We start from the raw sequence: 15,574 nt of genomic DNA on the forward strand, positions 1-15,574 counted from the left end.
ACTCATACGAAAAAATCGGTTGTATGCTCGAGTGTATACTGGGACCAATTTTCCTTTTCACATGAATTGCTCTAGTTTACCCACCAGTTGTGCTGGTGTACTCACTTTTTTTTAACCAAGTATGAAGCCTTAACGGGGTTGTCCACTATTAGGACAACCCCTTTTTGAACTAAATAGTTCATAGAAGGGGATCCGCACTGCTATGTATAGCAGAAATAACAATCACCTATGAATGCTGGCCATGAGCCGGCATTCGCAGGAGTATCATAATAACAGACACGGGGGTCTTCAACATGCATCTGATTGTCATGACAACCAATCAGCGCCTTGTGATCACGTCACATGTGCGCTGATGGAGGAGTGGAATGATGCTTGCCCAGCTAACACATGTTACGTGCTGCTGTCAGAGGTTGACAGCAGAAGTTAACAGGTTAATAGCTACAGGCTGAGCACTGCTCCTCCCATGCCTGTTAAAGGCACATGACAGGTGGTCATATCAGCTGTCATATGTGGGGAAAGATGCGGGCTCAGTGCCGGAGCCCACCTCAGAGTCGGGTCATAATAAAAACCACGGCACTTCTGGGGATAGATGCACAAGTAGAACCCTGGTCCGTAATTCAATAGGAAAGAGACCACCAAGAAGACAACAGAGAAGACCCAATGAGGAAGCCAATCTAAAGGGGGCTTGGAGACTATGAAAATTACTCATTCCCATGTAAATAATCTAATTGTCAATATATATGTAAATAGTATCAGTAGTTCACAGTTGTCTCTGCTACAGAAAGGTTTGTCCTTCTGCCCAGTGTATACATTTAGCATTTTCAATCTTGAGATGGATGTACAGCGGTTTTATAGGAACTTGCACTTAAAGGCTCATTTCTCTAATGCTGTCCCCCTTACTTCACTCACTACCACACAATCGGCACTGTTTACCTCTACCAGCCTAGGTCTCCGAACCAAGAACTCTTTTCGGCCCCCACTAGGAGCTCCTCCACTCAAATGTTTAGCAACTTTCATGGTCAGGAGTGCCATTATTTGAGATCCAGTATAGAGCGGGGCTGCTTGTATATCCATAACTACCTTGCATCCCTTGAACAACAGGCCTTAGGATCCCTCACAGAGGACAAAGCTGCTGGCAAAGAGGGTGCAATTGTTGTCATAGATAGATAGAACTGATTATCTTTAAGGAGTTTACTGACAATTGAGTGATAGTGGCCTATTGACCAACCTATGGTCTATCTAAGAAAATTATCACCTTGGAACGACACTAAAGGGGGCGTCACACATAGCGATATCGCTAGCAATATCGCTAAAGCGTCGCCGATTTTGTGACGCAGCAGCGATATTGCTAGCGATATCGCTATGTGTGACACTTGCCTCCGACCGGCTCCCCCACTGGCTATCGCTGATCGCGCGAGAACGTCCTGGGCCATTTCTCGTCGGCGGCTTTCTGCTGGCGCTGACGAGCGACGCGTGGACGTGGGTGGGAAGACGTCTTCATCGCCGCGTCTGACAGGTACGTAACGACCGCTGCTGCGTCACTGGTGAGCTCTGCCTGTTTGGCAGCTTACTAGCGACCTTTTAGCGATGCACCAGCGATCCTGACCGGGTAATATCGTTATGATGACGGGACCATTGACCAAAAGACTTGACTACCTCTTTAAAAATAATCCAGTAACACCAGTCTTATACATTCTGCTAAAGGGTTGGAATAAACTTCATATTAATTTTCTTGACACATATGTACGGAAAGATCAGAGAGGCAAATTAACCACAGATTTGCATATTAAGGACCCGTATCGCTATATTTTCATGTGTACTGTCCTATTTTTTTCCATAAATCAATAGTTACTCTTTATATGTGAGAGATGGGTAAGCAGACTCCTAATCTATACTGTTTATGTTTTGTCTCCAGCTCTAGTGAACCAAGCTTCTAATTCTTCCCAGTATCGGCAGCTTCAGCTTTACCGCCATGAAATGCAGCACTTTGTGAAGGTTATCCAAGGTTACATCGCTAACCAGATTCTGCATGTCACTTGGAGTGAATTCAAGAACAAACTTCACACCGTCAGTAACCTGGAGGAAATTCGCAAGACGCACACAGAATACCTCAATAAGGCACTCTTCAGGTAGTAGCCAATGTGCTCCATTAAAAGGGTTACGTGTAGACTAATTACTGTAAATAATCATAAACAGTCTTCTGTCCTGAAGGACAATTTGGTTACAGTGATATCTGCCTTCTCATAATCTGTCAGATTTACGTGCATCACAGCAGTAGAAAACTTCAGAGATTGTCCAGTTGGAAAAAGCTTTTTTTTTTTTTTTTTTAAAAAAAAAAAATCACTAGTGAGAACGTACAAAATTTACCTGTAACAGATAAAGGACATTTAATCAAAATCCAGCCCAACACGTACCTAATATTGTATAATGAAATAACTTCTTCATAGTCTCCAGGTAATGGTATTCAGTTATGCTCTGCACCCATAGCTCAAACCCTCAGACACACTAATACATATAAAATGTGACTGGTGAACTCTATGATCATTAATGTCTAAGATCTATAATATGTTAAATTTGGGATGAACAATTTTTATCACATCAAACAATATTTCAAATACAAGTATTGGATTTGGTATACAAGGGGTGTCAGGCCATGGTCCCCATATCCTTTCAAATTTATAAAAGGTCAAAGCGACTTGTATTATTAAATGTGCTCCAATCTCCAGCCATCAATTAAGCCACTTCACTTCTTAATTGTACTGACTTAAAGAGTTGGGTGTGAAGGGGGCTGGCCAATTTACATAGTTAACTATTCTTTTTCTGCCATTCCCACTTCACAAGTTTGCTTTTTTGGTGTTATCAGCACTGTCCTAGAAGCTTTACTTCTGGCTTCTGCTTGACATAGGAATGTTTGTCTTATTTACATGCTGCCCTATGTCAAGCAGAAGCCAGAAGTGGAGATTCTAGGACTGTCCTGATGAGATCAAGATGCCTGTGATAATTCAAGAATATTAGTAAGTTCTACATATTCATACTAAAAGCTTTTCCATTGGAAAATTACTTATAGAAAACATAAATTTGCTCTTGTAATTCTCCATATTGGGGGATGTGCATGTAAACATACAGAAAGATGTATATAAACCTAGAGTACAGCTGAATTATAAATTTGCTATATATATATCTGCTGCCTAGTTAATAAAGCTATTTAATAAGATATAGCGGTGCCCATAAATACTAATTTGAAAAAAATTATTACTTTTTTGTTTCCAAAATAGCATTTGTAAACTTCTCTGGAATCTTTCTTTTAAATTTACTTACATTATGGCGGCTTTTTCTGTGCAAAATCTGCAACAAATTACAGTAGATGATTTATTCTGGTAATCTGCTCGTCTTGCAGGGGATTGCTGACAGAGAAAGCTGCCCCATTGATGAACGTCATCCACAGCATCTTCAGTCTTATTCTGAAATTTCGCACACAGTTAATTTCTCAGTCGTGGACATGTGACAAGGAAAAGCAGATGGCCTGTCATCCCAACTATGGACTTATGCAGCAATCCTATGACACCTTCAAGTATTACTCCGATTTTCTGTTTGAAGGTAAGTCTTAGTAGTTCTTCCCCATTGTCTTTTTTGCTTTGACAAGCAGTTTGACTTCCTTGTTTCATACAGCATCTACTCTGAAGATTCCTATAGCTAAGACTCGTATTTCTTTTTTTTTTTTTTTTGGGGGGGGGGGGATCCATCTCAGGTTTTGTTTTTTCACCAAAACAAAAAAAACAAAACACATTGTGCCGCCCTGATTTATTATTTCCATTTTTGGCCACTTTTTTCATTGCTGTGTTTGTGCCAAATCTTTCAAGATGACGCACTCAGTTTATTTTGCTCTTTGTTAGAGCAAAAAGTTGCATCTTCTGCAAAGATATACACCAAAAATTCTGGTGTACAAGCAAAAAAAACCTTCAAGGGTAGGAATGGAGTACATTTGTGCAAAAATTGAGTGTGAAGGGGTTAAAAAAAAGCCAAATCAGTCACTAATTGAGGGTTATTCACACCGAAAAAAACTGTTGCAAATGTTTGTGTTCCTGTGGCACAATTCTAACTTGCTTTTTGTGTTCCAGTGGTGACCAAGCTTGTAAATCGAGGCTATCAACCACATCTGGAAGACTTCTTACTGCGGATTAATTTTAATAGTTATTATAAGGAGAACTGAGTAGAACCCGGACGCTTCCCTGTAATATGTGCAATATATAAATGTAAAATAAAGATTTAAGATTTTCATAAAATCCAATGTTTTGCTGAATCTCTTATCAGGACAGGACAATTGTTCCACTTTATGCTACAAGTTATACTTTTTTCATTTTTATTTCAGCTTCAAAAGTGCAATTAAGGGTAATGGTAAGAGTATCCTCGCTGTGTTTCTGAAATGCCGTTAGGTGAAGTTCTAATGCTGGCTGCACAAATAACGCCGTTACTTAGTTCCAGCAATGTGGATTGGGCCCATAGAAATCTCACACCTTCTGCGCTGTCATTTTTTTAATGGAGCATAAATTTACATGCGGTGCCAGTTTTAAATCTCCAACCTATTTGTTTTTGCTTGCATTTATGCCGAGTTTCATAGGCAGATTGTCTTCAGAGAATTGTATTAGATGCGGAAACACACTGAAAATACATGTAATCCACACAACTGTATCAATGAAGCGACTGATGACACTTGTCCTGCTAATATACATGTGCTTTGGCAGGTGTCCCACTTGGGCGCTTTTGGAGAAGGACCATAGAATATATAAAAGGGTGGTCCAAAGTCACAGTAAATGTCATCCTAAATCCTTATGTATTTAATGCTGTAATCGAAACTCATTTCTATTAGACTTGCATTAAATTTCCCTTCCGTTCCCTACATTAATAGATATTCTATATTTTTTTTCTTCGCTTCCTGTGTGATGACTATTTGAGTGTCCCAGTGCATGCTGGTTTACTCAAAGCTTCATCAGAGATCAGAGGCTGCCTTCACTATCACAGCTCCTACCCCCTACTTGGAACATTGTCATCAGTGACACTCATTTCAGGGATCGGACTAGTCCATGCACAATGTGAACTGTGTGAGCACAATCTCCGTGCATGACCTGTTGCCAGCTCAGAGCAGTAGTAACCAGCCGACAACAGAGTGGTGTCGGGATCTAATAGGCAAAAAACGGACTGCTAACCGATCAGTTTTCCATAGGCTTCCATGCTAAAAAAAAAAAAAAAAACTAATTCAGCCGAGATCTGTTATTTAAAAATGGACTAAAGTTTTGTCAGTACTACTATTTTGCCAACATATTGCTGCTGGATCAGTTCCAATGGATGACTACTGGACATGGCCTCAGATTCTGGTTTGGCTTTTATCCTGCACCCTCTGACACAGACTGCAGGGGGAGCCCAGTAACACACAGGATAGGGTTAGATACATAGCCCAGTATCACACAGGATAGGATTAGATACATGGCTCAGTAGACTGTATCACACAGGATAGGATTAGATACACGAATCAGTATACAGTATCACACAGGATAGGATTAGATACACAGCCCAGTATCACACAGGATAGGATTAGATACACAGCCCAGTATCACAGGATAGGATTAGATACACAGCTCAGCAACAGGATGTGCCTAAGGAGAGGTCATTTTCATTCCAAGATTTCCAGTTTCCACTTTGACTTGCATTTGCAATGTCCATTAACAATGCTCAGGGACAGTCCTTGAAAGTAGTAGGGATCGATTTGCAATCTCCATGTTTTTCTCATGGTCAACTTTACATGGCCTGTTCAAGAGTTGGAACTGCCAAAAATCTGTTCATCTTTGCACCGAAAGGCAAACCCAAAAATGTTGTTTATCAAAAGGCTCTTGAAGGAGTTAAAAAAAAATACTATCAATATTTAGGTAAACGTTTAGTTATTGTAGTGTTGAGTATATGATGTGAAATGTTTTTATGTACAATATAACCATTATAATTTATTATAACTAACCACAGTTGGTTACTATGCCCGGGCTCTTCAGCTAGTTTATCATAAAGTCCAATCAGGTCTCTTGCATTGCACTAGCTTAAAATAGGGTGTGGTTTTGTTTTTCTCCTGTCATGTGACAAGGTTCATTAAAGGGTCGATATTGACTTAGGATTGCTACATCCAATAGGTGGCGATAGAGTTCAAGTCCTCTTACTCTCTGAAGAGGCCATTTGCATATTTAAACTCTTAGTGACAGAGCCATTTTGCATCTTAACCCCTTTCTGTCATGTGACGTACTATCCCGTCCATGTGCCCTGGGACTTAATTCCCAGGGAAGGGGTAGTACGTCACATCAATCAGCGGCGCCCACGTGGTGAGCGCCGCTGATCGCGGCCGGGTGTCAGCTGATTATCACAGCTGACACCCGGCACAATGTGTCGGGTGGTCACGGACCGCCCCCGACACGTTAACACCTTGCACACCGCGATCAAACACTATCGCGGTGTACCGGGGGTTAAAGGGAAGCATCGGCAGGGAGGGGGCTCTGTTGTGAGTTCATTTTCTGGTCCACCAGTTGTGAGTTCTCCTTCCAGGCTCCCTCTGGTGGTAACAGGAGGTAGTGAGGCTGATTTAATCAGTAGAGATCTGCCACCTGATAATGAGGATGACGATTGGACCTCAGGAATCTCAGACTGGATTTAAGACAGCCGACACCCTATTCTGGTGCTGGTGATTCCTTCTGGCTTGTCAGGTCTTGGTTTTCAGCTCTGTTCCAGTCATCTAAAGCTAAGTTTTTCTGCTAATGTTCACACGTGATTTTGTTGGTCTATTCAGTTTTTTGTGTGGTCAGCCAGCCCCGGCTGGGGCTGCGCTAAATTTCCACTCTTATTTATCTGTATTTGCCAATTTGCTTTTTGTCCCTTATTAGTTTGGCCTCTTTTTGCTCTGTCTCAGAATATTTCAGAGTACTGATACAGTGGGAGAAGTGTAGTGACTTCAGGGTTAATTTTGCTATCAGAAGGGTTGGACTTCATTTTTGTAGGGTTTTTGGCAGATTGCAGACAGTGTCTTTCCTTTCCTATCCTTTCTATTTAGTTTGGGCCCCATCGTTTGCTCAAACCTATTTTCCTGCCTGTGTTTGTGCTTTCATCTTGTTTCACCATCAATACATGTGTGGGGGCTGTCTTTCCTTTGTGGTCTGCTCTGGGGCAGTTAGTTTTCCCCTTTTCTTGCTTCAGGCTTATTTAGTCCTCCGGCTGTGACAAAGTGTCTAGGACCATCGTAGGTGCGCTCCACGGCTGCTGCTAGTTGTGTGGTTATGATCAGGGATCTGCAATCTGCATAGTTACCAACCTCTCTGGTTTTCTTTGACTTAGCTTGTTTTGTTTTTTTCTCCTCGGTGACCCATTCATAACAGGGCTCCCTCCGTGCTTCCCTGAGCCCCCCACAGCAGCGCAATGTGCAGCGCTGCTGCGGGGGGCTCCATCCCTGCAGGTCCCCAAATCCAAGATGGCAACAGGGGCCTGCAGGGAGCTGGCTTCCTCATGCCTGCAAAGCGCAGGCGAGGAAGCCTTGTCTAGTGCCTGTGACAGAGCGCTGATCTGTGATGTGACAGATCAGTGATGTCCCTCCTGGGACAATGTAATAAAGTAAAAAAAAAGTGTAAAAATAATTTTTTAAAAAAATCGCTACATAAATTTAAAAAAAAAAAAAAAATTCCCTAATAAATTCATTTTTTGGAAATAAAAAAAAAAACAAGAAAAGTACACATATTTGGTATCGCCGCATCCGTAGCGACCCGCCCTATAAAACTTTCCCACTAGTTAACCTCTTTAGCGAACCCCTTAAAAAATAATAAAAAACTAAGCAAAAAATAATGATTATCATACCGCCAAACAAAAAGTGCAATAACGTGCGATCAAAAAGACGCATATAAATATCCATGGTACCGCTGAAAAAGTCATCTTGTCCCGCAAAAAACGAGCCGCCATACAGCATTATCAGCAAAAAAATAAAAAAGTTATAGCTCGCAGAATAAAGCGATGCAAAAATAATTATTTTTTATATAAAATTGTTTTCATTGCATAAAAGCGCCAAAACATAAAAAAAGACCTAAATTAGGTATCGCTGTAACCGTACTGACCCAAAGAATAAAACCGCTTTATCAATTTTACCGCAGGCGGAACGGTGTAAATGCACCCCCCAAAAGAAATTCATGAAACGCTGGTTTTTGTTCATTCTGCGTCCCAAAAATCGGAATAAAAAGCGATCAAAAGATGTCACATGCCCGAAAATGAAACTAATAAAAACGTCAACTCGTCCCGCAAAAAATAAGACCTCACATGACTCGGTGGGTCAAAATATGGAAAAAATATAGCTCTCAATCAATATATGGTGATGCAAAAATTATTTTTACAATAAAAAGCATCTTTTAGCGTATGACAGCTGCCAAAAATAAAAACCGCTATAAATAGTAAATCAAACCACCCGTTATCACCCCCTCAGGGAAAAATAATAAAATTAAAAGAAAATGTATTTATTTCCATTTTCCCATTAGGGTTAGGGCTAGGGGGTGTGTTGGGGTTCGGGTTGGAGTTATAATTGGGGTTTTCCACTGTTTGGGCACATCAGGTGCTCTCCAAGCGCAACATGGCGTCTTATCTTAATTCCAGCCAATTCTGCGTTGAAAAAGTCAAACGGCGCTCCTTCCCTTCCAAGCTCTGCCATGCGCCCAAACAGTGTTTTACCCCCACATATGGGGCATCAGCCTACTCAGGACAAATTGCAAAACAACTTTTGGGGTCCAATTTCTCCTGTTACCCTTAGGAAAATAAAAAATTGGGGGCAAAAATATCATTTTTGTGGAAAAAAAATGATTTTTTTTATTTTCACGCCCGGGCATTATAAACTTCTGTAAAGCCCTTGGGGGTTCAAAGTGCTCACCACACATCTAGATAAGTTCCTTAGGGAGTCTAGTTTCCAAAATGGTGTCATTTGTGGGGGGGTTTTCCACTGTTTAGGTACATTAGGGGCTCTCCAAATGCAACATGACACCCGCAGAGCATTCCATCAAAGTCTGCATTCCAAAACGTCACTACTTCCCTTCCGAGCCCTGATGTGTGCCCATACAGTAGTTTTCTCCCACATATGGGGTATCGGCGTACTCAGGACAAATTGGACAACAACTTCTGGGGTCCAATTTCTCCTGTTACCCTTGGGAAAATAAAAAAATGGGGACTAAAAGATCATGTTTGTTGAAAAAATACGATTTTTTTATTTTCACGCCCGGTTGTTATAAACTTCTGTGAAGCACTGGGGGGTTCAAAGTGCTCACCACACATCTAGATAAGTTCCTTAGGGGGTCTAGTTTCCAAAATGGGGTCACTTGTGGGGGGTTTCCACTGTTTAGGTACATCAGGGGCTCTCCAAACGTGACATGGCGTCCGATCTGAATTCCAGCCAATTTTGCATTGAAAAAGTCAAACTGAGCTCCTTCCCTTCTGAGCTCTGCCATGCGCCGAAACAGTGGTTTCCCCCCACATATCAGGTATCAGTGTACTCAGGACAAATTGCACAATAACTTTTGCAGTCCAATTTCTCCTGTTACCCTTGGTAAAATAAAAAAAATTGAATCTGAAGTATTTTTTTGTGAAAAAAAGTTAAATGTTCATTTTTTTTTTTAAATATTCAAAAAATTCCTGTGACGCACCTAAAGGGTTAATAAACTTCTTGAATGTGGTTTTGAGCACCTTAAGGGGTGCAGTTTTTAGAATGGTGTCACTTTTGGGTATTTTCTATAATATAGACCCCTCAAAGTGGCTTCAAATGTGATGTGGTCCGTAAAAATAAAATGGTGTTGCAAAAATGAGAAAATCGCTGGTCAACTTTTAGCCCTTATAACTTCCTAACAAAAAAAATTTTGGTTCCAAAATTGTGCTGATGTAAAGTAAACATGTGGGAAATGTTACTTATTAAGTTTTTTGTGTGCCGTATCTCTGTGATTTAAGGGCATAAAAATTCAAAGTTGGAAAATTGCGAAATTTTAAAAATTTTCGCCAAATTTCGCAAAAAATTTTTTTCACAAATAAACGCAAGTTATTTGGATTAAATTTTACCACTAACATGATGTCACGAGAAAACAATGTCAGAATCACCAGGATCCATGGAAGCGTTTGAGTTATTACCTCATAAAGGGACAGTGGTCAGAATTGTAAAAATTGGCCTGGTCATGAACGTGCAAACCACCCTTGGGAGTTAAGGGGTTAATGACCAGGCCAATTTTTACAATTCTGACCACTGTCACTTTATGAGGTTATAACTCTGGAACACTTTAACGGATCCTGCTGATTCTGAGTTTGTTTTTTCGTGACATTTTACTTCATGTTAGTGGTAAAATTTCTTCTATATGACTTGTGTTTATGAAAAAAACGGAAATATGGCAAAAATTTTGCAATTTTCAAACTTTAAATTTTTATGCCTTTAAATCAGAGAGATATGTCACACAAATTTCTTAATAAATAACACATGTCTACTTTACAACAGCACAACTTCGGAAACAAATTTTTTTTTTGTTAGGAAGTTCTAAGGGTTAAAAGTTGACCAGCGATTTCTCATTTTTACGACAAAATTTACAAAACCATATTTTTAGGGACCACATCATATTTAGGCTGTGTGCTCACATTGCGGATTGTAAGCGTTTTTGCCGCTTTTTTTGCATACAAAACGCAACCCATTGTATTCAATGGCATTCCCCACATGCTGTGCTAATGCTGCGCATTTTTCCGCAGCAGAATCGCATTGCGGAAAAATACGCAGCATGCTCATTCTTTGTGCGGAATCGCTATGCCCACCATGCGCAAAGTAAGCAGATCATGTGTGGATGGTACCCAGGGTCTGAAGGAGAGGAGACTCTCCTCCAAGCCCTGGGTACCATATCCCTGTTAAAAAAAATTAAAATAAAAAATCGTGATATTCTCACCTTCCGGCGTACCCCGGAGCCTTCCTGCCTCTCACCACATTGCCAGCATCTTCCGCTCCCAGCAATGCCTTGCGACAATGACCTCTGATGACGTAGCGGTCTCGCGTGATGCTACATCATCAGAGGTCATTGTCGCAAGGCATCGCTGGGAGCGGGAGTTGCCGGGAACATCGCGAGGATTGGGAGGGCTGCGGGGGCCGCCGGAAGGTGAGAATATCACGTTTTTATTTTTAAAAAAATATTTTTAACATCTTTTTACTAATGATGCCGCATAGACAGCATCAATAGTAAAAGGTTGGTCACACTTGTCAAACACTATATTTCCGCGGCAATTCCGCACGTGTGCACAGAGCCTTAAGGCCCTTTTACATTTAGCGATGCACCAGCGATCCAACCAGCGATCCGACCCGGTCAGGATCGCTGGTGCATCGCTAAATGATCGCTAGTGAGCTTTCATACAGAAAGATCTCACAGCGATGCAGCAGCGACGCAGCGCACGATACTTACCATTCACACACAGCGATCCTGCGTCCTCCCGCCCGCCTCCACGCGTCGCTGGACGTCACAGCAGGAAGTCTCAGCAGGAAGCGCCCGACGAGAAATGGAGCCGGACATTCTCGCGCGATCAGCAATGGACAGCGGGGGAGCCGGTCGCTGGTAAGTATCACACATAGCGATATCGCTAGCAATATTGCTATAACGTCACAAAACCAGTGACGTTTTAGCGATATTGCTAGCGATATTGCTTAGTGTAAAACCCCCTTTAGTCATTTTTAAAGGGTGTACATGACCGAAAATACCCAAAAGTGACACCATTCTAAAAACTGGACACCTTAAGGTGCTCAAAACCACATTCAAGAAGTTTATTAACCCTTTACGTGCTTCACAGGAACTGAAGCAATGTGGAAGGAAAAAATTAACATTTAAATTTTTTTTGCAAAAAATTTAATTCAGAACCAATTTTTTTTTTATTTTCACAAGTGTTAAAAGAGAAATTGAACCATCAAATTTGTTGTGCAATTTCTCCTGAATACACCGATACCCCATATGTGGGAGTAAACCACTTTTTGGGCGCACGGCAGAGCTCGCAAGGGAAGGAGCGCTGTTTGACTTTTTCAGCAGAATTGGCTGGAATGTTGATCGGATGCCATGTTGCGTTTGGAGAGCCCCTGATGTGCCTAAACAGTGGAAACCCCCAACAAGTGACCCTATTTTGGAAACTATACCCCTTAAGGAACTTATCTAGATGTGTGGTACGCACTTTGATCCCCCAAGTGCTTCACAGAAGTTTATAACGTAGAGCCGTGAAAATAATTTTTTTTCCACAAAAAATGATATTTTCGCCCCCAAATTTTTATTTTTACAAGGGTAACAGGAGAAATTGGACCACAAAAGTTGTTATGCAATTTGTCCTGAGTACGCTGATACCCCGATATGTGGGGGGGAACCACTGGGCACATGGGAGAGCTCTGAAGGGAATTTTGGAATGCAGACTTTGATGGAATGTTCTGCGGACGTCATGTTCCATTTGCAGAGCCCCTGATGTGTCTAAACAGAAGAAACCCCACACAAGTGACCCCATTTTGAAAACTAGACCCCCCAAGGAGCTTAGCTAGATGTGTGGTGAGCACTTGGAACCCCCAAGTGCTTCACAGAAGTTTATAACGCAGAGCTGTGAAAATAAACTCTTTTCCCCACAAAAGTGATTTTTTTAGCCCTCAATTTTTTTTTTACTTTCCCAAGGGTGACAGGAGAAATTAGACCCCCAAAGTTGGTGTGCAATTTGTCCTGAGTACGCTGATGCCCCATATGTTGGGATAAACCACTGTTTAGGCACACGTCTGGGCTCGGAAGGGAGGGAGCACCATTTAACTTTTTGAACGCAAAATTGGCTGGAATCAATGGTGGCGCCATGTCGCGTTTGGTGACCCCCTGATGGGCCTAAATATTGGAAACCCCTCAATTCTAGCTCCAGTCCTAACCCTAGTTCTAACCCTAATGGAAAAATGAAAATATATTTTCTTTATTTCATTATATTTCCCTAACTAAGGGGGTGATAAAGGGGGGGATATTTACTATTTTTTTTTATTTTGATCACTGTGATAGGGTTTATCACAGTGATCAAAATGTACATTGAATGGAATCTGCTGGCCAGTAGATTCGGCGGGCGCACTGCGCATGTGCCCGCCATTTGCTTCCCGGACTAAGATGGTGGTGCCCACCGGAGGAGGCAGGAGGGCCCGAGGACCACCGGGAGGGGATTGGGGACCCTATTTCTCTCTCCTCTGAGGTGCGATCACATCAGAGGAAAGAGAAAGTGAAAGCAAAATCGCCCTTTTTTTGGCGGTCGCCGTTATACGGTTAATAACGGCGAACGCAAAAGTGGGGTCGGTAAAAACAGACCCGAATCATGTTCTCTGGGGTCTCTGCTACCCCCGGCAATTGAGACCCTGGAGAAAATGAGACACTGGGGGGGGGGGGGTGGCGCTATACACTTTTTCCACAGCGCTGTGAATTTACAGCGCTGTGGTTTAAGTACCCTTAACTACCGCCGTTAAAAGGCATATCAGCAGGAGTAAACCGATTCCCAACCGCCCACTTAGGTAAACGTCGGCACTTGCTGGGCTTTGTCAGCGCTGACGTTTCTCTGCGGTCAGTCTCACAGCGCTCAGGACCTCTAGGGTCCTGCAAGCATTGCGATTCTGCTGCAGAGCAGCAGCTCTGACAGGTGACATCGGGACCTGAATGGATCAGGTCCCAATGATGTTAACCCTTTGCTTGCTATCTCCAAGATCCCGATTTACAAGACAAGTGAGAGGGTGAGCGCTGCTGAGCGTTGTCATGCAGCCGGAGGTCACATGACCTCTGCGTCTGCCTGCTACAATGGCCTGTTAGACTTAGGCAGCAGCCGAGTCTTAACAGGCGATCTGCCAGTGTAAAACTGACAGGTCTCATGCATTACAATACATGTGTATTACAATGCATGAGACCAGTAATTGAAAAATAAAAATTTAAGTCTCATACAGGGACTAAATAAAAAAAGTTAATGCTTTAAAACTATTACAAAATCACAATATAAATAAATAATTTTACCAATTTCAGCATGTTAAAATATAAAATCTGGGGCTAAAGCAATTTTTTATTTGAGCGTCCATGACAGCACCACCGAGAGAGATCCGCCCTTCAGGAACTGGAAATCTACAGATACAAAAGGATGGCACCTCTCCCACGCATCAGTTGGTTTCCTGTTCCTGGAGGACAGTGTTCCCTACAGATATCCTACCAAGATCGTCAGGAATCCCAGGCCGGCTGGTCGATTCAGGTAGTGGGGGGGGTTCTATCTCGATCAGTGCAGGGTCCCTGGAAGCACCACGGTGGGTCCGGGTAGGATTCCACGGCAGTATGTGGAGCGGGGTCCGGAGGATTACTGCTCCAGACAGCTAGTGCCGTCCTGCTCTCTCTCCCCCGGTGCTCGGTCATCCTGCGGCATGGCGCAGAGGCTGGGGCATGCCGGGCAGTGGCACCACTCTGGCGTCCTCTCGCGTGTCCCTGCAGCCTCATTGGAGTCGTGGAAGTGACGCGGCGGGGCTTGGGATGCCGAGACTGGATGCCGGTCAGCTTTTTTCGCGTGTACCGCTGGGCCACGCGAGCGCCGAATGTGGGGGAGGGGAGACGTGATGGGCCCTGGATGGGGGGGGTGGACCCCTGGCCACAGACCTGCTGACCCGGATTTCCGGGGAAGGGGACATAAAAGTGTGCTAGGACGCTGCAGGGGTGTTTGTAATCCATGAAAGCAATGGATGTGGCAGAAGCTCCCGTAGACAAGTAGGAGCACCTGCACCAGCATGCCTCAGAAAGACCTCATATGGACCCACAGCTGAAAAACCGAGGACACACAAGTGGCCAGTCTAGCCGCAAAAGTTCCTCCAGGCTAAAGGATTCAGCTCCCCCCCCGTGATCCGGTACCGACTACTACTGCTTGGGTAAGAGATCATCGTGAAAGTACACCCGGTGATGCAGTATTTCCCTTATAATTTTCTGTCTACTAGGGAAAGAAGTTCTGGGAAATTGAAACGGGATGTGTCCTCTGCAGTTGTCCCTTACCAGACGCCGACCCTAAAAAGTTTTGTCAGCCTTGTGTGCGACAGACGGTAGGGTTCAAAAAGGGGGGTGGTAGTCAAGGTGGTGAGGTCCATCATGGGGTAGCCGACAGGAGACCGGAACGTTCAGTTCAGGACCTAATGTTTGGTTTGGATCCAAGAAAACGCAGATTCATTCCTAAAAGGGACATGGGAAATGTCAGCTGGCACTTTGAGACCAGCAGTAGCTGCTACTTGCACAGCCAGATTCATGATGGTCTGGCTGGACCAGTTAGAATCCCAGTTAGAAGACTGAGCCTCGAGAGAATCCATCTTGACGGCCATGCCAATGATTCAAAATACTGCAGCCTTTTTAGCCGATGCTTCGGCAAATTCAGCAAGGATGGCCACAGGATTATCTAATGCTGCACGAAGGGCTCTGTGGTTGAAATGTTGGCCTGGGGATATCCTGGCCAGATCCCGTCTCTGCTCCATCCCATGTGAAGGAGAGTACTTGTTTGGCCCGGTCCT

At 43.1% G+C, this 15,574-nt stretch overlaps 1 protein-coding gene across 3 annotated transcripts in view; it reads left to right on the plus strand.

Moving 5' to 3' along the window:
* The window catches only part of TUBGCP6 (tubulin gamma complex component 6), a 108,892-nt gene extending 104,609 nt beyond the window's left edge, over nt 1-4,283 (plus strand). For all 3 annotated transcript variants that reach the window (XM_073573444.1, XM_073573446.1, XM_073573445.1), the window contains exons 24-26: nt 1,916-2,129; nt 3,398-3,597; nt 4,119-4,283. In XM_073573444.1, coding sequence (XP_073429545.1) covers nt 1,916-2,129; nt 3,398-3,597; nt 4,119-4,210 — 506 coding nt within the window. In that variant the 3' untranslated portion in view covers nt 4,211-4,283. The remainder of the gene's footprint in view (nt 1-1,915; nt 2,130-3,397; nt 3,598-4,118) is intronic.
* The last annotated feature ends 11,291 nt before the right edge of the window (nt 4,284-15,574 follow it).

The sequence above is a fragment of the Dendrobates tinctorius genome, unplaced genomic scaffold (genome assembly GCF_039654945.1).
Source record: "Dendrobates tinctorius isolate UK_male_01 unplaced genomic scaffold, ASM3965494v1 ptg000035l, whole genome shotgun sequence".
Taxonomy (NCBI): Eukaryota; Metazoa; Chordata; class Amphibia; order Anura; family Dendrobatidae; genus Dendrobates; species Dendrobates tinctorius.